Source organism: Macaca nemestrina, chromosome 2, assembly GCF_043159975.1.
Source record: "Macaca nemestrina isolate mMacNem1 chromosome 2, mMacNem.hap1, whole genome shotgun sequence".
NCBI lineage: Eukaryota > Metazoa > Chordata > Mammalia > Primates > Cercopithecidae > Macaca > Macaca nemestrina.
The window spans coordinates 192,654,918-192,680,091 of NC_092126.1; the positions used below are offsets into that span (position 1 = coordinate 192,654,918).

Genomic DNA, 25,174 nt, shown 5'->3' on the forward strand with positions numbered 1-25,174 from the left:
TTTCCATTCCACCCATAAATTTGCCAAAACTTACTCACATCTCAAGACCCATGATTTCTTTTAGGTGGTCTGGTGCTAATCCAGCTGGGTAAAAATCACTAGTTGCATGAAAGTTCGACAAATAACCTTGCTAAATAACACTCTTTAAAAGTTACTGATGAGTTAACTTCATTGGGGTACTAATGTTATTAAAATTATGGCATTTTATACCCAGTAACATCTTAGAAATAATTTCTATTTCTAAACATTTACATTTACAAAAAGGATTACAGGAAATGTAGATTTACAACTCAAGACCCTTGAATATTTACTAAATATTATAATGCTCCAATTCCAGGCTTCACAATGAAAGCAGGATGCAATAAATTTGGAGATGAATCATTAGAGAGCCGCAATAATAATAAACAGAATAGTTTGATTTATGTTAAAATATTAAAGCACTGTGATATTTTTCACCCTAAAGATTAGAGGGCATCAAAATATCATATATTGTAGATGTTCAACTAAAAATAGTTTCCCTCCTTTCTACTTCACTTCTCAGGGAGCATACATTAGCCATCTGAATCCTAAGGATTATGGCATTAGGGATTCATTGAGGCCTTTCTTGACAATATTAATAATTTGTATACATGATTAGGAAATTATGAAGATGTTTAAAAATGGCATTAAAAATATAATAGGCATAAAAGTTTACTTATAATCATTTGATCTCAGTATGTAGACAGATAAAATGACGTTTCTCTCTGGAAGCCAGCCTAGGACTATATGATGTTCTTCCATCTCATTATTATGGTTCAAAAAAGATTTACAGAATTTTGTATACCTACCCTGAGGGCATTATCTCAGCTAGGAAAGTTAAACATCACAAAGCAATAGGTGCAGATTATTTTAAAAAACACCAGGCAGAATGTTTATGAATAATGGAAATACTTTTTCTGGACTTTGTTGTCATTGTCGAGTTTATGATGATTTGGTAACAATAAAAATTTTTCTAATCAACACCCAATTGCTTCACACTTTCTACAAAACTTTTTCTTTTTCTCTGGCATATGTCATAAGCCTATTACTGAGGAAAAAAACATCAGAGTTATGTTAAAATATTTACAAACTCTTGATTGGTGTTAGTTGTGTAGGGCACGTGTCCAGAATGACAATTTCATGACCAGAAGGGTAATGGAAACCATCTTTGAGATGCATGCAAAATGCCAGGAGATCCCAGCCAGTGAGATCTGCGTGAAAAGTAACTGGATGATGAATAAGAGGGGAGAAATGCATTCCAGAACATTGCCGTCAGTTTCAAGCATTCAAAGCTGGATGCTGTAGGACCGTAATGAAATTCCCCTGCCCTCTGAGAGCCATGCAGCTATCATGCCCATGGGCTTCTGTGGCCTTTCCTCCATAAAATGGTGCCATAATGTCGCAATGCCTAAACTATGGGGATTTGCCTCAGATTCTTCTCCTGCTTGGTAGAACAGGTGCAGGAGCTTTCTAAAAGTGTTATGTTTTAGGATGTGTTTGCATAATAATACAAATAGTTATGTGGTGTAAATTTGAGTCATTGTAAAAGATGTCTTGCTAAAAAAAAATGCTATTTCTCATAGATTACTGGTAGAAAATTAGAGTTTTAGTTTTTTAAAGAAGTAGACTGGAAAATGTAGTAACAGTAATAATATTTATAAACTTTGGCTGAGCATTCTTACTCCTATGAGTCTACCTCCCATAAATACAAGCCGCAGCATATGATACATGTACAAAATGTTTATTGTCACAATGTTTGCAGTAAGAAAAAAAGTGGAATTGAGCAATTACCATCAAGAGGTGGGATCTATGAGTGAACTGTGTTCCATATGGTATTGCTAACTGAAAAAGAAAAACTCAGGAAAAGCACATATATGTCCTTTTTGGAAAATAATAACAAAAAAGTTTGCATATTTGTCTGTATCATATGTGCACATACATATCATTCAATGAAAGCAGAGAAGACTAGTTTGTCAAATTGTGTTTTCTTTTGGGGCAGCAGGTATTGAGGTCAGTAATATGAGTTTGAGGAAGAAAGGAGAAGGACTTTAGAAGATGAATATATATACATATTTATTTATGTACATATCCATATGTATGCATTGAAAGAGAGAGAAGGGCAGACAGGGAAAAAGAGAAAAGAGATACATTAATTTTATTAGTAATTTATTCCCCCCCCTCCCAAATTCACTTAGGGGCTCATAAAAATCCTGGTCAATGTAGGCATCTCTAATATTTGCAGAGAGGCAGAAATGTCTGTCCAGATATAGGTAGGGGAAAACGGGACTGAAAAACAGATTCTGGACACATATCACCACTTATTAGCTGCATTATGTTGCGTAAACCTATAACCCCTCAGCTCCTCCTCTTCCTTAGCTGCAAAATGGAGAGGACACTTCCTCCCCTGACACAGCTGGGAGAAGCCAATGAGCTCGTGTTTTCTAGATGGTGATACACGACACAGAATGAAAACTGTCATGATTCTGAATCTGAGATATGGTTCACTGTGACAAAAAATTAATTCACGCTGGAGGTTTGAGACATCCTAAAAAATTGAGGTGCAAGCTGTGAATGCATCTGTCATTTTTATTTTGTCTGTGTCTGACTTAATCCTTTCCTGTTCTTGAAGATTAGCTGTGATATTTGTCACAGTTAAATTTCCTGATAGTGGTTTTGCTGATATTGGCCATACAGCGAAAACTGGGTGCTTTTGTATTGATTGGACAGACAATGGAAAAGAAGATAAAAATATTGAGGGATTAACATCTTCAAGACATTTTTAAACATTTGAACATTTTCTCTGTCTAGAATATCCTGCCACGTGGAATGAGAGGGCACTAAAAAAAAAACCCTCTCCCTTTATGCTTATGTATTGAGATATTCATCCTTGTCACTCATATAAAACAAAAGAAAATTTTAAGTACACAAAAGGAAGTTAGACTATGAATTAGGCTCAACAAAACTCCAATAATAAATGCTAATCCTTAAAAGTTGCAAATCGAAACTAATCAGTTTTTTTATCTTAGCATTAATTTTATGAAGGAGTTTTAAAGCTCCTTTACCATATAAATTACTATGTAAATTGGATAGCATCCCTTGTTAGCTTAAGTATTTTCTTAAAAACTGCAAGCAAGATTAGGCAATGCCATCATCATTTGACCCTTTTCTTAAAGGAATTGTCATCAACTAGCTGTGGTTGGGAGGTGGAGACCTTTTCAGAGTAAAACTTGTCTTCCCCAAAGAAACTGATGTGCTCACGATAGAAGGAAGTCATAACTCCCAGGTTGTCCTGATATGACTCTCAGTAGAGAATTACACAAAGCATTGAAAAGGCTGTTTCAGTGGTCAGGTTCTTATCAGCAAATACTACTTTCAGCTTTGCTGTTTCTCATCTCTCATATAGGGGTGCATCTAAAAGAACAGATCAAATGAAGAAATCTGTTTCAGAACTTGTTCCCAGACAATTTTATATCCATTTTCCAACAGTCTGCAAAGATTATATACAAAAATTCTCTATGGCCTGAGGAATTTACAGATACAGTTTATTCCCTTTCAGGCTGCTTAACTATCCTTTTCTTGTTCTCTTTATCAATAATATAAGGTTTCACAAACAGTTGTCTGCAGGCAACATGTTCTGAATTTCTTGGCAAAAAGGACTGATGAGAAACAAAATATGCTGGGTATTTTTTTTTTATTTTTGTGATACAGTCTGATATGCTGGAGATTTAACTTCGTAATTTTTTTTTAACACAAGTATGTTTCGTAGTGTTATTTTCATGCCTGGTTTACTTGAGCACTATTAGGTGATGCTTAGCATCTTCATAATCATTGAAGCCGTATTTATGTTTGCTCGAATTGGACAGTCTCTTTTGGAAAATGTCAGAGAGTGAGCTTCTGTTCATGCCACGTAAAAGTGAGATGAGGCTGGGCGCGGCGGCTCACGCCTGTGATCCCAACACTTTGGGAGGCTAAGGCGGGTGGATCACCTGAGGTCAGGAGTTTGAGACCAGGCTGGACAACATGGTGAAATTCTGTCTCTACTAAAAATACAAAAAATTAGCCAGGCATGGTGGTGCACACCTGTAGTCTCAGCTACTGGGGAGGCTGAGGCACGAGAATCGTTTGAACCTGGGAGGCAGAGGTTGCAGCGAGCCAGGATTGTGCCTTGCACTCCAGCCTGGGTGGCAGAGTGAGACTTTGTCTCAAAGAAAAAAAAAAAAAAAAGAGAGAGAGAGAGAGATGAATATTTTCTGATGTCAACTCAAAAATTGATATAGATGCAACGTATCTCATTCTAATGGAATGCTTTCCAATATATCTTGCATTTGTAGAGAGATTGATTGGCATTAAATCAAGTACATTTACACCAAATAGACATTAAAATGCAAGTATATTTCAGCAGTTTTTAAGCATCTTTTAAAAATTTTAGAATAGTAAACGTTACAATTCATACTTCTAGGTATCATGTTTCCTATGTTGGTGTTATGTCCTTAATTATGTTTTTCTTTTGGGGTAAGAAATGGATCCAGATTAGCTCTTTCTCTGATTGGATTATCTGTTTTCTGGAATGTAAAGCTGTCACTGCATAACCTAGAAACCTCTTTAAAGACGCATGTTTGGCTACATCTGTTATCCAACAGATGTCTGGATAGTTAGAATCTCTTGAGAGTATTATAACTTGTGGTTTTGGTTACAATAAGTGATCCAAGCTTTTTATTTTTTTTATTTATTTATTTTTTTTTTATTTTGCTCCTCCCCAGTTCTGGGAGAAAGTCTGTAGAAGAAATTACAAAGAGTATTCCATTTCATTTTCCCCACTCCCTTCTGCTTCCCTTTATTCTTTGTCTCTGGCTTCAAAGTTTATTTATATCTGCTTTTGAAATGGAAGTCACTGAATTCGTAAGCGGTGTCTAAATTCCATATCGTTCCATATAGTCCCCAGTCACCCAAGAGGTTATTGGCCACATTGACATTCACATTTTGAGACTGGTAAATTGCCACTATGATAAAAAACAACAACAAACCCAAAAACAAACACACAAAAAAACAAAACTACCTAACTCTATGATTTATATTTTATATATATATCCACAAGGTCAGATTTTAAACAACTGGTTCAGATTTGTAACTTTATATCCTGATGTTTTAAGTACTTGCCAATTTACCCTCCAGCTGTGCATTTTAATATGCACATGTCTGAGGAAGTGGATGTCACTAAAGGCAAAGGCTAGAGATTCTGTGCACAGGAGAGTTTGTGGTTTTGGAGGGAGGTAGGTACTGAGAGAGCAAACAGAATAAAGTGGCTTGCTGTCTGGGTCTGGGAAACACCAGCAAGGAGAAACACCTGGGTGGCTGAACTTTTGTCACCTGCATGTTTGCCTCAGGTGAGCAGGTGCTGTGCTTCTTGAAATACCTTAGTGAATTATGGTTTTCTAGTAACATCAGGTTCAGTGGGTTTTACATTTCTACCCTCTTTTGAATCTGAGCTTAAAGACATTTTGACAAGTTCAGACAGTTTTTAACCTCGCTGTTTCTGACAATACTAGTATGTGGAGATTTTAAGTGCATTCTAAATGTGCCTGGAGAAAATACCTCTATACACGGAAAATCTCCCTCTGCCAGAACATTATTATGCTGCCATACTAGGTATCTTTTGTAATGATTTTGGTGTGCAAGAATTGTAATTATAAGAGAATAATTGCACTTGAAATATCATAATAAATTTAACCTTTGGTCTGGTTTAAGAAAATACATCTTATTTGTGATTACTTTAAAAAGAATTATTGTTCAAAATTTGCATATTAAATATGGAGAGAAGTCATCAAACTGGCAAAAATATTTGTAATACATGGGAAAAAATGCTAGGATACCTAAAAGTATACTAAATGCTAGTATACAAAAAGCATTTAAAAATCAATGAGAAAATTACTTTTTGAAAAGCATAAGCATTTGGCCAGAGTTAAAACACAGAGGAATAAATGCCATAATCACACAATATCCAGCCTCACTAACAGTGAAAGAAACTCACATTGAAACAATTAGATGCTTTTAATCTATAATATTGATCATACATAGCAAAAAATATAAATATGGGTACAAAGTTCCTGAGCACATTTAGTCATCACAATTAAATACGTAAATGTCAATGTTCACATGCTTGGATTCAGCAATTATACATATGTGTATTTTTATAAGAAATTTAACTCCTAAATATTCACACAACAGCAACTTTGTAAACCTCTTTGTGTGTGTGTGTGTGTGTGTGTATCTAAATGATGTACATCTATAGAGAACTGGGTAATAGTATACTATAGAATAAATATTGTGCAGCCTTCCAAAAGGATGGGGTCGAGGTACACATACTGACATAGTATGATTTTCCAAGATAATACTGCTGGGGAAATAGGCAAGTGGTATGTGTGTGTATATGTAGATAGGGTACACTTAGCAAATTGTCTGATGATAGGTGATATTATGTAGGCTTTTTACTTTCTAAATACTGTTTAACTTGATTTTTTTAAGCAAGAATTCCATGATGTTTCAAGAGTTTTAAAAATGTTTTAAAATGTGGCACCTATATGTTAATCTTGATATTCACCTGCAATGAAATCATAGTTCTCAGATTGGGTAGCCTTCTGTCTTACATTTTTCTCTTGCAAGCGTTAAGGTGCTACCCCTACATAGATCTTATTTAGAAATTCTTAGCTAGTATTTAAAGTGATTGCCCCAAGGCTCAGACAAACAAATGCAATTCTATGATCATTAACAATGATAATTTCATAAAGCAATAGAAAATAGTATGACTGTCTCTTGCACCTTTTTGTGATCATATATCAATGTGTCAGTGTTAGCTGTCAAGTTGCTGGCGAAGTTTGGATATTTTGATGTAGCATCTGACACAGTGTTGTATATATTTAGCTTTGTAATAAGTATTTCTTATCTTTATTAAAGGATGATTGAAAAGGGAGATCTATTTTTTAAATATAGAAATGTTACCAGGTTCTTAGCCTAATAGTAAGCATTCTAATCCACATGGCTTCTTGACTTTTAATATGTATGAAATGAAAAGTTTACATTTACCCATATAAATGCTGTCTTTACTTTTAGATCTTCAAAGTTTCTACATACACTTTCAGGCTTTATGTTCCTATTTATGTTCCTTTTTTTCAATCAACAGCATGTTTCCCATTGTATGGTTACCTCTTTTATCTCCCACAATAAAATTAATTGAAAGCATATTCAGCTTACTTAAAGAGCCACGATGAGTGGTGTTGTCAAATGACTGTGCTTTCTCAGAAGTAGAACATGTTTATTTAGTGGGTTATGACTGAAAAACAAACAGTACCTAAAACTCAGCTGTATATTAGTGTCACTTTTTTGTTACCCAATGTTTATTTATTGTTTCTATCTAGTGGTCAAAGACTTACCCTCATCAATTATGTTTATTCTTAGTTCAATCCACTGGCAGCTCCATTATTCTCAGTTTAAAACAAAATCCCATTTGAATTGAAATGTCTTTTCAGATTCTTTCCTCATTTTTTCCTTGGGGTTGCCTCTGTTCCTAGAAAGTTATTCACATCACAAAAACTGTCCAGTTGATAAGTTGTTGTCTGCTTTTTGGTTCTGTCTTTTCATTCTTATCCTGGACTGCTGTTTCCAATATACCCTCCTCCTCTAATCTGTTTCTCCAGCCATTCTCTATACAATATTCTTTCTAATGTGCTTTCTAATAATGGCCTGCTCAACTTGGCCTGTTTGAATTCAGTTCCTAGTGTTTGTGATCCCTCCAAGACGCCCATCTGGGGTGGCCCATGCTATTTCTTCTGCTGTGGGATACCCATATCACAGCTAATACTGACAGGACCCCAGAATTCTCACTGCACTGTCTCCTTTACCATTGGTGGGGAGCGTAGGCGAGCTTTAAGACTTTTTGGAGAAAAAGAAAAACAGGGCTTGAGGGAAACTAAGGAGGAGGAAGTCTCTAGGCTGTTCACACTCAGACCTACCATGTCACCATTTCTATTTTCTTATTTCTATAGCATTTTACAAGAGGTAGATCTGTGAAGCTGCTGCCTCCCTGAATCTCAGTTAGAAAATGAGTCATGATGCCTTGTTATATACAGTCAGTGCTATGATCTGAATAACTACAACTCCCCCAGATTCATATGTTGAAATCCTAGCCCCCAGGTAATGGTATTAGAAGGCTGGGCCTTTGGGAGGTGATCGGGTCATGGGGGCAGAGCTTTCATGAGTGTAAATCAATGCCCTTATAAAGGAGATCTGAGAGAGATCTCAGGTGATCACACAGCCAAAGGCACTCTCTGTGAACCAGAAAACAGGCTCTCACCAAACACCAAATCTGCTGGCACCTTGGCCTTAGATTTCCCAGCCTTCAGAACTGTGGTAAATAAGATTTGGTTGTTTATAAGCTATCTAGTTTGTAGTATTTTGGTATAGCAGCCCAAATGGACTAAGACTGTTTAGAATCTTCAAATTTTTAAGGAAAATCATGTTCTCATCCTCTTCCTTGACCAAGACTTCTCACTTGCCCCTATGCAAAGGTTTTTTGTTGTTGTTGTTGTTGTTGTTGCTTTTTGTTGTGGTGGTGGTGGTGGGTTTTTTTGTTTTGTTTTGTTTTTGTTTTTGTTTTTGTTTTGTATGTTCATATTTCCTTTGCTCTCATCCTGGCTCTGAATAGTTTTTTTTTTTTTTTTTTTCCTTTTCTTTTGGTGGTCAGGCAGTAGTGGTGTTGTAATTGAAGTAAAGAAATGGGTCTGTCTATGGACCTTCAGTTTCTTTCAGGCTTTTGTCCTAACTGAATTTCAAACTCAAACTCTGGAGTATACAATTGATCTCTTTGTTTCTTAGTTCATATTTGACAACCACCTCAAGAGCCAACTGACCACTCTATGTTTTTAAAGTTCACACTGGAGAAGTCTGGCAGGGGGTGTGGTGGTTAAATTAAAGATACACGTAGAGAGACACATCAGTTAAATATGACACATCCTATCACATCATTGAAGTGGGCTTCATCAAAAGTGTAACAGACTACTATGTCATCATTTATGTCATCTTAGGAAAAATGTGACAAATGGAGAATTTTTAAAAAATCACTGAGGGCCATTTTGTTAATCTGGATCAGTTCTGTTACATCAGGGTGTTTCTAAGCAGTGCAAAAAGAAGTATAAAAATCTATTAAGTTTTCCTTGAATTGATTTTGTGATAATTTTGACTTAGGCTACAGCCAGTATAATTCTCATAAAGTGAACACATATATGATGTTTAAGACCCTTGACTCTGACATCAGACCACCTCTTTTAAAATCCTATTTCTCTCACTTAATAATTGCATAAATTATCTTAACTTAAATTTTCTCATTTGTAAAATGGATATTATTTCAGCATGATTAAGAGCATGAAGTATGATGTTTCATATAAAGTACTTAGCACCATTCCTAATATAATCATTAAGGCCCTAAGAAAATGTTAGCTCACCTCATTTTTATGATTTTTTTTCCTTTCTACTGAAAAATCTCATGGTCTGAACAATAGAACTAAAAGAAAATGGCTACCGTAAAGAAGGTAAACAGATGTGGTTTCAGACAGCCAGTGGGGAAATCTCAGGATATGTTATGAATTAATTTCAAGTAGGTTTGATTTGGGTAAGTGAGGAAGCAGAAAAGTCTGAATAGGAGCAGAACCTGTAGCAGAGTGGATTTTATTCCGGCAAGAAAAATCATGGGAAATACCAAATAAATGTAGACCACGTACGATTCGTGGGTTAACAATTTTGCCCCGCTCCGCCCTCGCTGGGAAAAACTAAATGTACTTATTGACTCTTAATTATCCCGATCTACCATTACCAGTTGTCTTAATAAAAAAAAATTGTAGCCCTGCTTTTCTTTTGCAACTTATTAGTAGGGTTTTTTGTTTGTAGTTGCTCATTTTCTTGTGCTTTACGTATGCCTATTTTGAGATTTACAAATGAATGCCTGGTAATTAAAGCAAAGTTGTTTATGTTCCATCACCAAGAAGTTTAACCACAAGGATCCATTAGATATCTGATACATTTCAGGCCACAGAGGAATTGACTTTTTAAGATTCACATTGTAGAAATGCAGATACATGGAAACAAGAAATTGAATAGATGAATTTATAAAGAAAGAATGACTTCTGTTATTCTGATTGGAAAATCTGGGGCGATCTTAAGTAATGCATACTTGTCCACAGCAAAAGGCTCACGTGATTTTGAAAGAGTCATATGTCTTTGCAAAGCAAATAAGAAATTGCCTTTATCTAAAAGCAAAAATAAGACAGGCAAACCACTTGATGATTACAACAGTATTCATGACTTGCAGTGCTGACATTCTGTAGATTGATGCAGTCTTCAAGTGTGGAAATCCTGAGTCATACAGAAGATGAGAGGTTTTAATAATGAAAAAAATATTTATATAGTCAGCAGATTGTCAGTAAAGGTGGTTTAGATTACAAGAGTTACCCAACAGAGACTATGTCAGGTTGCAAATTATTCTAACCAGAAACCATTTGAAAATGAATAAAGCAAACTTAGAGTGGATTGACATACCCCAGATCCTTTTATTTTTTTTCTCTCCCTCATTGTCCTCTTTTATCCTTCTCCTCCTCTTCTTTCGAAATGGAAAAGGAAAACTATTGCCTTTTTATCAAGCGTAATACCAGTATGCTTCTGGAAAAAAGAAAAGTGGAGCCAATCTTTCGGCATTCAGGAAGTGTTGCTTGTTCCCGTTATACAAATGCTACATAGTACGCAGATTGTGACTTGTAATTTTGTGAAGTGCTTCTTTATCTCCTTCTATTTGTTCTTTTGCCCTTTGTGTAGTCCGTTTTGTAGATTGTCTTAATGTCCCCAAACACTAATTGTGTCCGATTTTGTAATGACATCCATATTTTACAAAATTCTTTTACTAGTTGAGGGATAAGAAATGTTGTTTAATAATAGAAAAACTTTGAACCAAATTGGCTCATTTAGCTATTCAGTTTCTGACATCCATCTTGGATTACAACAGTTTTAGATCAAAGGCCAAGAAAACAACTTAAGATCCTTGCACCCACACAACAGCAACCTTGCCGCATTTCTACCTACATGTTTAAAGAGTTTTGCTTCATGTTTTGTTATTTAGTTTTAAGCAACATAAAAGCACCTATTACTCTGTGTTTTCGCTCTTCCAAACAATTATACTTCAGGTACAACAACAAAGGGAACTAAAACGGGTGCCAGATGTATTAACTAAATTTATTGAGGTAATAATTTCACAATATATAAGTTCATCAAAATATCTTATTACACACCTTAAATATATATAATTTTAATTTTCAATTATACGTCAATGAAGCTGAAAGGAAAAAAACAAAAGTAATTTCGAGTAGGTGCAAACTGAAGATGCCATGTGAATAGCCCATATCAGATATTAGTCAATTAACTGTATTAGACACAGATAAAAGTCACATTTCCTGTTTTCTCTTTGATAAATTATTACTGATTTTAGCTTTGAGTTCGAATTAATCTATGTCCTATTAATCTATGTATACCTTCCTTTCGTCACTATTTTTAACTTCTAAATTTTAATTTTTGCTATCTGGTATGATTTTTTAAATCCACTTTAAATATTATTTGGAGGAAGATAAGATAAAATAAGTAAATTAATAAATAGAATATAGGTCTGGACTGTTAATTATGAACCAACTGTATTTATTTTACCGACAATAGTAGACTCAGTTTTTAGCCATCTAATTGCTCACATAATTTATAGTAATCCCATTGTGGAGTACATTTCAAAATAACAACTGAATTTATTTGTCACATTAGTCTAAAAGAATAATTTTGATTGTTACTGAAAGTATTAATTGAAGCACTGCATAAATACTCCAAAGATTATTTACATCATCTTTTTTCTCCCAATATCACCTCCTTTTGAAATTACAGATGTTTCATGTTTTTCTATTTGCTATCCACTCATACTCCAAGAAAATAAAAAAAAAAAATAGCAACGAATTTGTATTGTTTAAATAGCACTTCTCTAGTCTTGTGTTTTTGTCACATACTGTGTTCGTCGGCTTTTTGAAAATTGTGAGCTCTAGCACAGAATTTGCTTAGAGATCATGCTGTCTTCAGGTCAGACCTCACAGTTGCCTGCATTATCTTTTTGGTTTCTACATCCGATGTATTGCAGATTACGCTAATTTTTGGTACTATGTGTATTAATGTTCTTTATTGTTTCTCATTGTCATTTGTTCCAGGTCTACAGCATCAAGACAAGAGTAAGGAATCACCATGGTACTGAAACGCACAATCTTAGTGAGTTAAGTTGCAGCATAAATCCAAGGGCCCACTGGGAAAAGATACCGTCGGAATTTTCCATTCAGCAATAGGACACGAAAGGCATGGAAGGAGAAGACAAAGTGTCACGCAGTTGACTGGGTGTCGGCCTTTCTTGAGAAAGCAAAGTGGGTCCTAGACATTGAAGAAAAGCATTTTTATTTGTTTTTTTCCTCATCTGAGCCTTTGCCAACTGTGCAACTCTCTCCTTTTGTTATCTTGCTTTTGCCAGTATATAGCTAAGTTTTTGTTTCATTTTAATTTTTTTTTTTTTCGCCAACCACCTTGTCAGGAAAGGATGAACCACACATTAAAATGCTCATTCTTTCAAGAATACAAGTTTGTAGCTCTATGTGCATCTATTTTTGTAGAAATACAAAAAAGTTGGTTTAGCATTGATGGGCTATTTTTGAGGGATGTATTTTTTTTAATATTGTAAAAATTGTTGAGTTCTGTTTAAAGAACTTGCTCTCAGAGAAGCACTGGCACAAATGTTTAAAATGCTTATCTCTCAGATGTCTATTATATGCTCTGTCTGTGCTTTCTAACTTACCTCAAATGTTTTATGTTTTTTCCTTTTTACAAAAGTAGCTATACCATAGACAAACCAATGCAGTATTGTTTTTACATTGAATCGCAGTAAAGATTTAATTCCACACTAGCTCAATTAGTTTTAAATTATATGTATAGCTTGAAAAGTTTTTTTTTTAAATGACTACACTAAAGAAATGATATTTCATTGCTTTGATTTCTCCCAAAGAATAACTTGGAGGTTGACTAATAAGAAAGTTGGCATAAACTTTCAATTAGATGAAGAATTTGCCTACAGGAGACTAATTATGTTTCTAGCCCATCCAAATTTGATAAATGGAACCAGAGTTTATATACAACTACAAGAAAAAAAAACTGCATTTAACCATGCTACCTGTGAGCGCCAGTGACTTATTTTACTTGTTTCTAATTGTTCATTCATGGCAATTTAAAAAGTCATATTTTAAGTGGGGTTTGTTTTTCCTGAAGAGCATTTGAAGGAACAATATCTGGGAAGGCACTAGAGAAATTACAGAGCCCTAGCTCTTTCTTATAATGCCACCTATCACTGTAAACTAAAACAAACAAACACAAAATTCTATATGTAATAGTTTAAACACAGAACTTAACAAATCTTTTTGTTTGTTTGTTTAAATCTGGCTTTACTTGATTTAATTATTTTTAGAAAGAAATTTAGGGCAAAATAAAGTGTATATTAGGATTTAAATTTATGCCACAATTTAAAAATAAAACCAGAGGTCATATACAATTTAAATTGTGCTAAAAATTAAAAATTTGAGAATTTAACTTGATATGAATCAGGATCTAAATAAACTTGAAATTATCATTAAGACACTGCTAGGAGAAGATTAAGATTATGAACGTAGCAGTTATTGATACTGTTAAGACCTCAAAGGCAAAGTTCATTTCTTCCATCAACTGCTTCCAGAGATGTCATGTAAAAAAGTTAGTGTAATATGGAAGTTTTTTAGTTTTATGAAGAGGTGTTTTTCAAATTTCTCCCATTTTTCTCTCCACCACATAAAATAGTATGATCAGTGAAATGCCACTTTCTGTCTTTGATTATTCATATGTTATATGTGAGCTTTTTAGACATGAACATGGCATGTTCAAATAGGCAGAGTTATCATATATAATTTTCAAATATTTTCCTTGGCCGTAATTCATGTATTCATTTATATACTATCCATCTTTTGAGTTTCAGATCTATATATTCTCTTGTACTGTCATCACTCCGCACTTTGCTGTTTCTTACCTAGACTCTCTTTTACACAATATGCACATTTTTACCAATGTGGGGTCCAAATTTAAAATACCTTCCACTCACTAACAATATGAACCTATATTTCCTGGGAGTAGCCCGGTTAAATTTTCTGTACTTTGGTCCACAATTTGATTTGATATGATTGTTTTGTTTATAATTTGCCCAAACGCATGGAGCACAAAATTGTGTGAATTTATAAATCTGGTTTTGCCTTGTGTCCTTCTGAATTTTCAAAGCCAAGTGTTCAACAATTCCCATGTGATGACTCACAGGGTTATTTGCCTCATCCGCATCCACCTTTGGAATACATTAACTTCCTTTGTAATTTATTTGAAAGTAATGTTATACTCAAACTCATTCAGATCATTCAGTTGGATTTTCCCAATGAAGCGGAGAAGGAAAGTAGTTACTCCTTGCTCCATTTCTTATTTTCCACCAAATTTAATTGAAGGGCATTACTTAGATGTCTTCTCCCTGAATTTAGACTTTGCTCTGTGTCTCTCCTGATAACTGTCAGATAAAAAATTTATCAGCTCTGAGGACCAGAGAAACGTTGGGAACCTGGTTTCTGCAGTACAGAGGAAAGATTTGTAAGTGAGCTCTCTCTTTGAAAACAGGACCCAGGCTGGGCACGGCGGCTCATGCCTGTAATCCTAGCATTATGGGAGGCAGAGGCTCAGGAGGATTGCTTGAGCCCAAGAGTTCAAGATCGGCCTGGGCAACGTGGGGAGACCCTATCCCTACAAAAAATTTCTGAAAAACTACCTGGGCATTGTGGTGCACAACTGTTCTCCCAGCTACTCTGGAGGCTGAGTCAGGAGGACCATTTGAGCCTGGGAGTTTGAGTTTGCAGTTTGCAGTGAGCTGTGATTGCACCACTATACTCCAACTTGGGCAACAGAGCAAGATCCTGTCTCAAAAAGAAAAAGGAAAAAGAAAACAGGCCCTAGGTGTTTGGGATACACTGCCACCCAGAGAGTGGATCAAAAATATAAATAGAGAATGAGCATGTCTCTACAATTGTCTTCTAGGACCATATTGCTGTTACCACCAGAAGTCCTAAAAGAGGATGGGTTGTAATTTAGCATAATATTCTGAATTCATTCCAAGTTTAAAATTCTGTCATTCTCTGGCTCTTCTTTTTTCACATCAAAATGATGCTGTTGGACTTAGAGGCTGCTGAACTGCTTTAATGAGGGCTACCATCTGCCTCCACAATTTTATTAAAACCACTCCACCTTTAGACAAAGGTGACTTTTGTCTGATTTTACAAATCAGATTTATTCAAGCTTTCTAAATATCTGTGAACTAGAGCCTAGAAAATCATCTCATTTATTTTAAATAGAATATGTGCTTTCACCAATAAACCATCGGGAGCTAAGAAACAACATAACGTTGACAAATCAGGATCCTAACAGATTATTTTGTCTTTCATTGTTAATTTGAAAGAGACTCTGAACTTTTGAGAAATCAATGTGTCTTCTTAAGAAAGTTAAGCACCCTCTCTTAACTTTCCCCTCTATTTGCTCTCTTTTCTTTTTCTTCTTAAGAGTATTTGTATTATTTTGTTAAGCAAAAATGGCCAAAATTGCTCTAAAATTTGCAAAATGAGAACGAATGGATTGCAAATAATTGAGGGATTTATTTCTTTAACTTTATAAGACTTTAAAAAAAAAACAAATTCTAGGCACTGACATGAAAGTTGTCTTTGAGAAGTTTGTTATTCATTTTGCAAAAAGTATTTGCCCATTCCTATTCTAAGATTTGCAGAATATGTCACACTATCTGGCTTTTGAGTTTGCTATCTGGTTTAATGTTGTATTTATAATTTAAAGTGGCAATCAGAAACTGTATTTCAAAGACCTGTATTCTATCCCTTACTGAGTGTCCCTTCTTTAAATAGTGTTTGCTGAATTAAGCCGGTGGGGGCAGTGGCATTAAGTGGTGGAAAAAGGAAAGTACATATGTTAGAGTTTTGACTGACGGATAAATAGAAAGCAGAATGAATTAATGGAAAAGAGTTTGGCTGTTAGGCCATTCTCTAAATTCTAGTTTAGCCACAATTTTATGTGTGGTTCGGGGTTTTATTTATTTATCTCATGAGTAAAATGGGATAATACCTAACAGGCAGGCTGTGGAAGTTGTAAATCACATACACGCACACACAGACACACACACACACACACACACGATCAATCATCTGGCTCATATTAGATGTTCAATAAATAACAGCTACTAGAGATGCCTATCAGTTGAGTAAGTAGTTCCTTAAATTGAGCTCCCAAAGGTCTCTTCTCTTCACGTCCGTATTGGTTTCTGTAGCAATCAAATAGATACATGATTGTTTTTCTGTAAGAAATTACTACAAAGAGAATCTTTGTCTCCTACTAACTGTCCCTCCTACCTGGTATAGGAGATAAATGTACATTTCCTAATTAGCTGACTTTTTAGTGTATCATTTCTGAAGGAAAAATAAATTAACCGTATTAGTGGCATGTAGGTCCAACTCAGTTTTCTTACATGTTCCAAAATTTTATTTAAAGTACTGTGTCCAAAATTATGAGGACAGTGTCATTCATTCACCATGGTTTATATTTTTAGTTATATATCAAACTTCCTTGGCACCTAGGATAAGAACATTTCTTTTGAAGTTCTCCGATTTTTTTTATTTTTACTTGACTTGAAGGAAAGTTGCAAAATATGGTGGAAAAAATCTTCCGCATGAAAAGGGGGAAAAAACACAACCATTTACGATCTCAGTCAGCAGATTTACTCTACTCAAGGAAAAAAAAGAAACCACCTTATTGGAAGCAGATGTTGACACTTAGTTATTGAAGATGGAAGGAGTTCACTTGAGCCATTGCAGTTACAAAGGGGTATTGATGGCGTTCGAATTCCTGATTGATCACCTTTGCAGCCAAGGGAAAGACAGCAGAAACTGTATGGGATCAGAAATGAAATCAGCCTGCCAGTTTAATGGAGAGGCTCCTAGAAACTCATTTTTTTTCTTTCCTGTAAGATAAAAGACATCTTTCAGAATAAGAAAGGCTTGTTTGAGAGAGAAATTACAGTTTATTCTCTGAAAATATTTAAAGGCCAAAGTGCCCTTTAAATCTATTGTTAAAACATTAAAAGTATTATTAAAATCATTTTAGAAAAATTGGGCAAAAGTTTTAGCCTTTCAACATCCATTCAAAAATGGATGTTGAAAACAAACATAGAACTTATAAAAAAGTGAATGGTTCTGGCAAGTGGGGGCATGAGTGGAGCCTATAAGGAAACCTCAGTCTTGATAACTTCAAAATGTTACTTTCCTTGGTAACTTGATCATGGAGATTGGTCACAGCACAGACATTTAGAATTTTTTAGCAGGATTTTTTTTTTCTTTTTAATCTTATAGTGCTCTCTGGGAATTGCACCATGTACACTTTTCCAACCTATAGAAATCGTCATTATTGTTAAATTATCTCAATTTTTGTATTTCTTTTATTGTCTATTGTGCTTTTTTGTTTAAAAATACTTTTATAGTTTTAAAGTATTGATCAAAGTAGTATTCTCTTGAAGTCGTAGTCAATTTAATTTGATCCAGTAAGTTTTTCTGAATCTCCTTTTTACGTTCCAATAAATTCTATTATAATTAAGTGTACTTTTACCAATTCCATTGTATAAGCAAACAGACACCTTTTAGAAAAGGATAAGTAATCATCAATTTGTTTTTTAAAAAAAAAACAATTTCTAGACTACTAAATTTGGCATAAGAATAATGCTTTTAAAATGCAAATACTTTAGTTTTTTGGTATATACATAAGATGTGAACTTTCCTATTGATATCTCTTTATATTAATAGAGATGTACATTTCTTTCTATGCTGTGGCTAGAGCAAAAGTTAATAATGATTATTTACACAATTGATTTAATTTCTTAGGATATGTACAATATTGGATATTATATCTGATTTAAAAATACTATTCCGTACATTTTTTTTCAGGAGATAAAACATAGGGAAAAGTTTTCATGTGAATTCTTTGTATCATTTTAAAGTACATATATGTAAAGGGAAGATATGGATACAATTTGTTTTTATTATATAAATCTAGGTAAGGTGAAATGCTTTTGTGAACAAAAATACAGTGTAGTGAATTTTATATCTGTCACTTGATTAAACTGAAAACTAATAGAAATATTATTTTAGTGCATTGAAATGCCATGAAATTTCAGACTTATTAGTTCTACAAGCAGTTATGCTACCTTAATTTTGTGTTTCCAGAAATAAAAATTAACCTTAGTTATGCTGTCATTCTTAATTAATAAAAAATGTATAACTCATAAAATTTTTGGCTTTATAAGATAATTATGAAATTATATATTTTTTCTGTTTTTGTGGGGCTGGGAAAACATTTTGTTATTTCTGTTCACTCTTCAAATGCAGGTCTCATAATATGTGTCAGTGATACCAGATGATGGAAGACTTTGTAATAAAAACAGATGTCATTATCTTCAACTTGTTCAATAAATAATTTAATGTGAATTGAATGTTTATATTTGAATGTAGCATTTGGATTTGGTCTGCATTTCTTGAGAATTTAAAGCTCTTTTTGTTTCCTTCTTGTTCAGTTAAGCATCTTATAAATATTTTGGAAATTACAACATCTTAGGTGTTTTTAATTAAGAAGTTAATTTCTAGAGCCAAGAAGTCTATATGTTACAGCAAGGAATAGATTATGAAGCACATGTTTATAATGGAAAAGCAAATGAAATGGGGTATATTAATTACATAACAGTAAGAGTCTTGAGAATTTTATAATGCAATGCTTCTAAGGATATTGGTTGACCAAGGTGTATTTTATTGTTTTTACATTTGCTGACAGGGACCCTGCCATAAGTAATATGAAAAAACAAACAAAAACTTTTCCACGATGCATTCACATTGAAAAGAGAATTCCAAGACCGTGTATTCTGAAGAAAGCTAGAGTTTCTCTACGTGGGCCCTCAATTTGCTTATTACACGTATCTTTAATGTGAAAGTACTAAAGTCCGAAAATCAGCATTTAAATAATAGACTTTCCAGCATTACAGATGAAATAATTTGGCACAGGCTTTTTAACTGTCTACCACATTTAGAATGTGGTGTCAAAATGAGCTTTTTAGAACTGCTGTAAAATATCACTACATTGCTACAACGATAATGGCCTAAAAGAACACACATTTACTATCTTACAGCTCTTGTGGGTCAGACATTCGGCGAAGATCTTAGTCTTGGTGGGCTACACAATGTAGGCGGCATTTCTTCTGGATACTTCCTAGAGAGAATCTTGCTGTTTCCTGCTTCTAGAGTCCTTTGCTTAGCTTCCTTCCATCTTCAAATCCAGCAACCTGGTCAAGGCCTTCTCACATGGCATCACTGACTTTCTCTTCTTCCTCTCCCTTACATGTGTAAGGACTCATGTGATTACAATAGCTGCATCTGTATAATCCAGAATAATCTCGTCATCTCAAGGTTTTGTTTTATTTTGTTTTGATGGCGTCTTGCTCTGTCGTCAGGCTGGAGTTCTGTGGCGCGATCGGCTCCCTCCAGCCTCCGCCTCCTGGGTTCAAAGGATCCCCCTGCCTCAGCCTCCCAAGTAGCTGGGACTACAGACGCGTGCTACCACACACGGCTCGTATTTTGTATTTTAGTAGAGACGGGGTTTCACCATGTTGGCCACGATGGTCTCCAACTCCTGACTTCCTGACCTACCCGCCCTGGCCTCCCAAAGTGCTGGGATTACAGGCGAATGCCACCGTGCCCGGCTCAAGGTTCTTAATTACATCTTTAAAGTCCCTTTTTCCATGTAAAATTACATATTCAGTGGTTCTGGGGATTAGGACTTGGAGCCATTATTCTACCTACAACAATTAGTATTGGACTTCCGTCATTTTCCATCACTCTTGTAATCAAGAAGGACTATTTCACTGGGAGTAGCAAGTCATAATGCTTGCGTTGGCATTTGTGTGGGGGTTTGTCTTCATTCATCAAATAATTGCATATAAAGAAAATTTCTGTCACTATTTCAAATGTTTCATGTAGTTTCTATAGTACTTCAGAATCCAAAGGGTTATGTATTACTTATGTAAGATGAGCAGTCTGGGGGGCGGAGAGCAGGTCATCTAGTGCAGATTCTTCCTGGCTGAAGTGTGTTTTCTCTGGGGACAACCAAGTACGATTTCATTGTTTTGCTTCCTTTTTTGGGAACATAGGCCCATCTTGTGATGTCCTAAGTCTCCAAGCATCTTATTTGACCTGCTTATACACATTTGACTAAATAGCTAAATATGACCACATTGACGTGGTAAAGCTTTAACACTTTTGTCCAGATTGAATCACTCCATCTGCTATCAGTTAAGCAGTGGAAAAACTTATGGAAAAGCAAACATGTTTTGATAGATTTAATGTGTAAAGAGGGTATCCACACTCTGGAATGCTGCTGATCAATACATGAACTGCAAGACTTTGTTCGAAACAACACTCAAACACAACTGTTTTACTTTCCATACCAAGTTTGGCTGTGACTGAATGAAGAACACCAGCATTGATCTTTGCTTTGCACTTGTACAAGAGACTATTTGCAGAGAGCCAAATATAGCAACAGAGGATTTAATATCTTGCCAAAAAATACAAAATCTGTTCCCCTTTAAGCATGACACTCTATCCTTTCTTGTGGATCTTGCTAAAAGGAAAATATAGCTTTAAACTCCCCGATTCTTTCTGTTGAAAACTCAAGAATCTTTTTCAAATGAGCTCTGTATGGTTTTGTGGTGTTTTATGTTTCCGAAAGAAAATGGCTACATGAGAAATCTGTCCAATGTTATTTTTCCTACAAAAAATACGTCTGGTGATGGCTGTATTAATTAATTTGATTGTGTTTACACAATGTTTACCCATGTCAAACCATCGTATGGTATACCTTAAATGTATACAACTTTTATTTGTCAATGATAACTCAGTAAGTCTGGGAAAATATCTTTAAGTCAAAGGTTAGAGTCATCAGAAATAAAGAAAAATCATACTTCGATAACCTCAAGACTAATCAAGGATAATTGGGTGACATGATATCATGCTGTGTGCCATTTTGTATTAAACAAATTACACCAACAATAAAAAAAAAAATTGGCTTCAATCAACGAGGTGCTTTCTTTGTCTTAGAACATGGATGCTTTGTTCTGAGTGTTGTCTGATGGGTAGGCAGATTAGTTCAGATTTCTCTATAATGTGGTTAATGACAATAGCTCTTCTGCTCAGTTTATGATGCATATAAAGAATTTTGAAAATAGTCTTGCAAACTTCACCATGAAGTTTCCGCAGTGACAGCTTTACCAGACATCTCCGTGTGGGATTTTAAAACAAACACAAGGCTGTTTGGAAATACTTGGTATATGTAAATATGCAAAATATGCTGAACAGTGCTAACAGCTGTAGGGTGTACTCCCTCATCCTTGAGCAGAATATTTTGGTGGCAGTGTGGTTATTTTTTCCATCTTTGCTTTTAATTCCCCCCTTCTTGTCTCCACCCACTCACCCATCTACAATCCGCTCCAAAAGCACAAATTTAACACCCTTCCCCCTACTTCCACACTGCTTCCAAGAGAATCATTTTAGTGAATTCCCACTGGAAAAGGTGGGTGGTGGCTTGATGGAATGTTTCTGAGTTACATGATGTTGTAAAGCCTGAGCTTCGGGGAACTTGCTTGGACTTGATCTGACACCAAGCTCACACACAGCCCAGACACTCTGCAGGCCAGATTCCATTAAGGCTTATCATTGCAAGAAGAGGAAAAGTCCTGTTGTGAGTGGCCCTTCAACCACAATGATTCCAAAGATCGCAAAGTAGTCATTTTAAATGTGCGCTATCAGGTTCTGTAACATCCTTTTATGAAAATAAGCATATGCCCTATTTTCATATGCCTTTCCTCAGAGACCCAAATGGAGGGAGGACACAAGAAAAGCTAAAATTCAAAGTCTCTTCTTATGGCATCTTGAGGGATTGAAGGTTTGAAGGAAAAAAGATACCAAATATGAAGAGAGAAGGCCCACATCCTAGGACGATTTCCACTGGTGATTTGTTGATATCATTGAATCTTATATTTCTGTTTATCTGTCCAAGGAAGATCAAGTGAAATAAGAAAATCTAAACAGATTTGGGAAAAATAAAGTACTATACAAATACAAATAAATAGGAACCAATATTTAATGAAAGTCCTTGATCTATCATGAGTATTACATGAATTCATCTCAAGTAACTCTCACAAATAGTAATATGCAGATAGCATTATTTGGGAAGCTGTTAGCAATATAAAAATGGGGGTTGAGTTTCAGCAATGCTACTTAGAAGCTGTATATTTTGGATAATTTTCTTGACCTCTTTAAATCACAGGGTGGTCATCTGTATGTAAAATGAAGTTTTGTTTTGTTTTGTTTTTTTGAACTGGAGTCTAGCTCTGTCCCCCAGGCTGGAGTGCAGTGGCTCGATCTCGGCTCACTGCAACCTCTGCCTCCTGAGTTCAAGGGATCCTCCTGCCTCAGCCTCCCAAGTAGCTGGGATTACAGGCACCTGCTAATTTTGATATTTTAAGTAGAGACTGGGTTTCACTGGCCAGATTGGTCTCGAACTCCTGACTTCGTGATCTGCCCGCCTCAGCCTCCCAAAGTGCTGGGACTACAAGTGTGAGCCACTGTGCTCAGCTGTAAAATGAAGATATTAAAGGAAACTACTTCACAGAGTTGTTACAGGGATTATCTATTTAATTTACTTATCACTAAGTAAATATTGTTGTTTCTCTTTAATTAATCTCACTTTTCAGTAATTGAGGAAATCATCAGTAAAGTCCATTCCAAAAGGCAATGATATAATTTGGCTCTGTGTTCCCACTCAAATCTCATCTTGTAGCTCCCATAATTACCAAGAGTTGTGGAAGGGACCCAGTGGGAGATATTGAATCATGGAAGCAGGTCTTTCCCTTGCTCTTCTTCTGATAGTGAATGAGTCTCACAAAATCTGATGGTTTTAAAAAGGGGAGTTTCCCTGCACAAGCTCTCTGTCTGCTGCCATCCATGTAAGATGTAACTTGCTCCTCCTTGCCTTCCACCATGATTATGAGGACTCCCCAATCATGTGGAAGTGTAAGTTCATTAAACCTCTTTCTTTTGTAAATTGCCCAGTCTCGGGTATGTCTTTATCAGCAGCATGAAAATGTCCTAATACAGTAAATTGGTACCAGTAGAGTGGGGGCACTGCTGAAAAGATACCCAGTAATGTGGAAACAACTTTGGAAATGGGTAACAGGCATAGGTTGGAACAGTTTGGAGGGGTCAGAAGAAGACAGGAAAACATGGGAAAGTTTGGAACTTCCTAGAGATTTGTTGACTAGCTTTGACCAAAAGGCTGATAGTGATATGGACAATGAAATCCAAGATGAGATGGTCTCAGATGGAGAGGAGGAACTTGTTGGGAATTGGAGCAAAGGTGACTCTTGTTATGTTTCAGCAAAAAGACTGGAGGAATTTTGTCCCTGCCCTAGAGATTTGTGGAACTTTGAACTTGAGAGAGATGAATTAGGGTATCTGGTGGAATAGATTTCTAAGCAGCGAAGCATTCAAGAGGTGACTTGTGTGCTGTTAAAGGCATTCAGTTTTATAAGGGAAGCAGAGCATAAAAGTTCAGAAAATTTGCAGCCTGACAATGTGATAGAAAAGGAAAATCCATTTTCTGAGGAGAAATTCAAGCCGGCTGCAGAAATTTGCATAAATAACAAGGAGCTGAATGTTAATCCCCAAGCCAATGGGGAAAATGTCTCCAGGGCATATCAGAGGTCTTCACAGCAGTCCTCCCATCTCAGGAGGCTTAGGGGGAAAACGTGGTTTTATGGGCTGGGCCCAGGGTCCCTGTGCTGTGTGCAGCCTAAGGTCTTGGTGCATCCTAGCTGCTCTAACAGTGGCTGAAAGGGCCTAACGTAGAGGCTGGGCTGTGACTTAAAGCCTTGGCAGCTTCTGTGCGAGTGCGCAGAAGTCAAGAGCTGATGGTTGGATAACTCCACCAGGAGAAAAAACCATGACGTGCCAAGGTGCTTGCTAAAGGCAAAGGGAATACAGAATGAGTAGCAGAAGAAGGTAGTCATCAATACCAGCTAAGACCATGTGACCAGTTGCAGAAACGGGGACTGTCATTGTCATGAGTATTTCCTTCTCCTTTTGTTAGAAACATGTTTGTGAACGTATACACTTGTACTAAGAAAATACCTTCATTTTTTTTCTTTTTCCTTTATCATGTGACGTAAGATTTATTGATTTCATATCAGGATTTAAGTTTATGTAATAGCATTTGGGTTGGGAACTGTTGCATTTCTGGTTGTATGAAGGAGAGTTGTATTATGTTAGGTCTAATTATGACCTTATTATTTTCTTTATTTGAAGTTATGTGTGATTTCAGGAGACGTGTATGGGTTTAAGTCGACAGACAGTGGACTTGTGATGGCTAATACTGAGTGTCAACTCAAACGGATTGAAAGATGCAAAGTATTGATCCTGGATGTGTCTGTGAGGTGCTGCCAAAAGAGATTAACATTTGAGTCAGTGGGCTGGGATATATATATAAAAATATATAACATATATTTATTATATATAAATATACAATAAATATTTTATATAAATATATAATATAATATTTACAGTATATTACATTATATTATATATTTTATAATATAATTATATATGATTATAATTATATATAAATTATATATAATATTTTCATATTATTATATATTATATAAATATATGTGATAATTATATATTATATAAATATATATATATTTTTATATATATATCCTATTAGTTCTTCTCCTCTAGATAATCCCAATATAGGATCTCAGTTGGGAGTGACAGAGCCAGGATCCAAACCCAGATTTAGCCAAACAGAAATCTCAGAACTGCATACCACCTCCAAATTTTTGCTA

The 25,174-nt window shown here is 35.4% G+C and overlaps 1 protein-coding gene and 1 pseudogene across 5 annotated transcripts in view; both read left to right on the forward strand.

The window, feature by feature from the left end:
* Positions 1-22,282, forward strand: part of LOC105485507 (vestigial like family member 3) — a 53,466-nt gene extending 31,184 nt beyond the window's left edge. For 2 of the 5 annotated variants that reach the window (XM_071092568.1, XM_011747893.3), the window contains exon 4: positions 12,294-18,611. In XM_071092568.1, the coding sequence (XP_070948669.1) occupies positions 12,294-12,337 (44 nt within the window). In that variant the 3' untranslated portion in view covers positions 12,338-18,611. The other 3 variants (XR_989604.3, XR_989603.3, XR_989602.3) reach the window with 3 other exon arrangements.
* On the forward strand, positions 17,071-21,415 carry LOC105485563 (uncharacterized; annotated as a pseudogene).
* Positions 22,283-25,174: the final 2,892 nt, after the last annotated feature.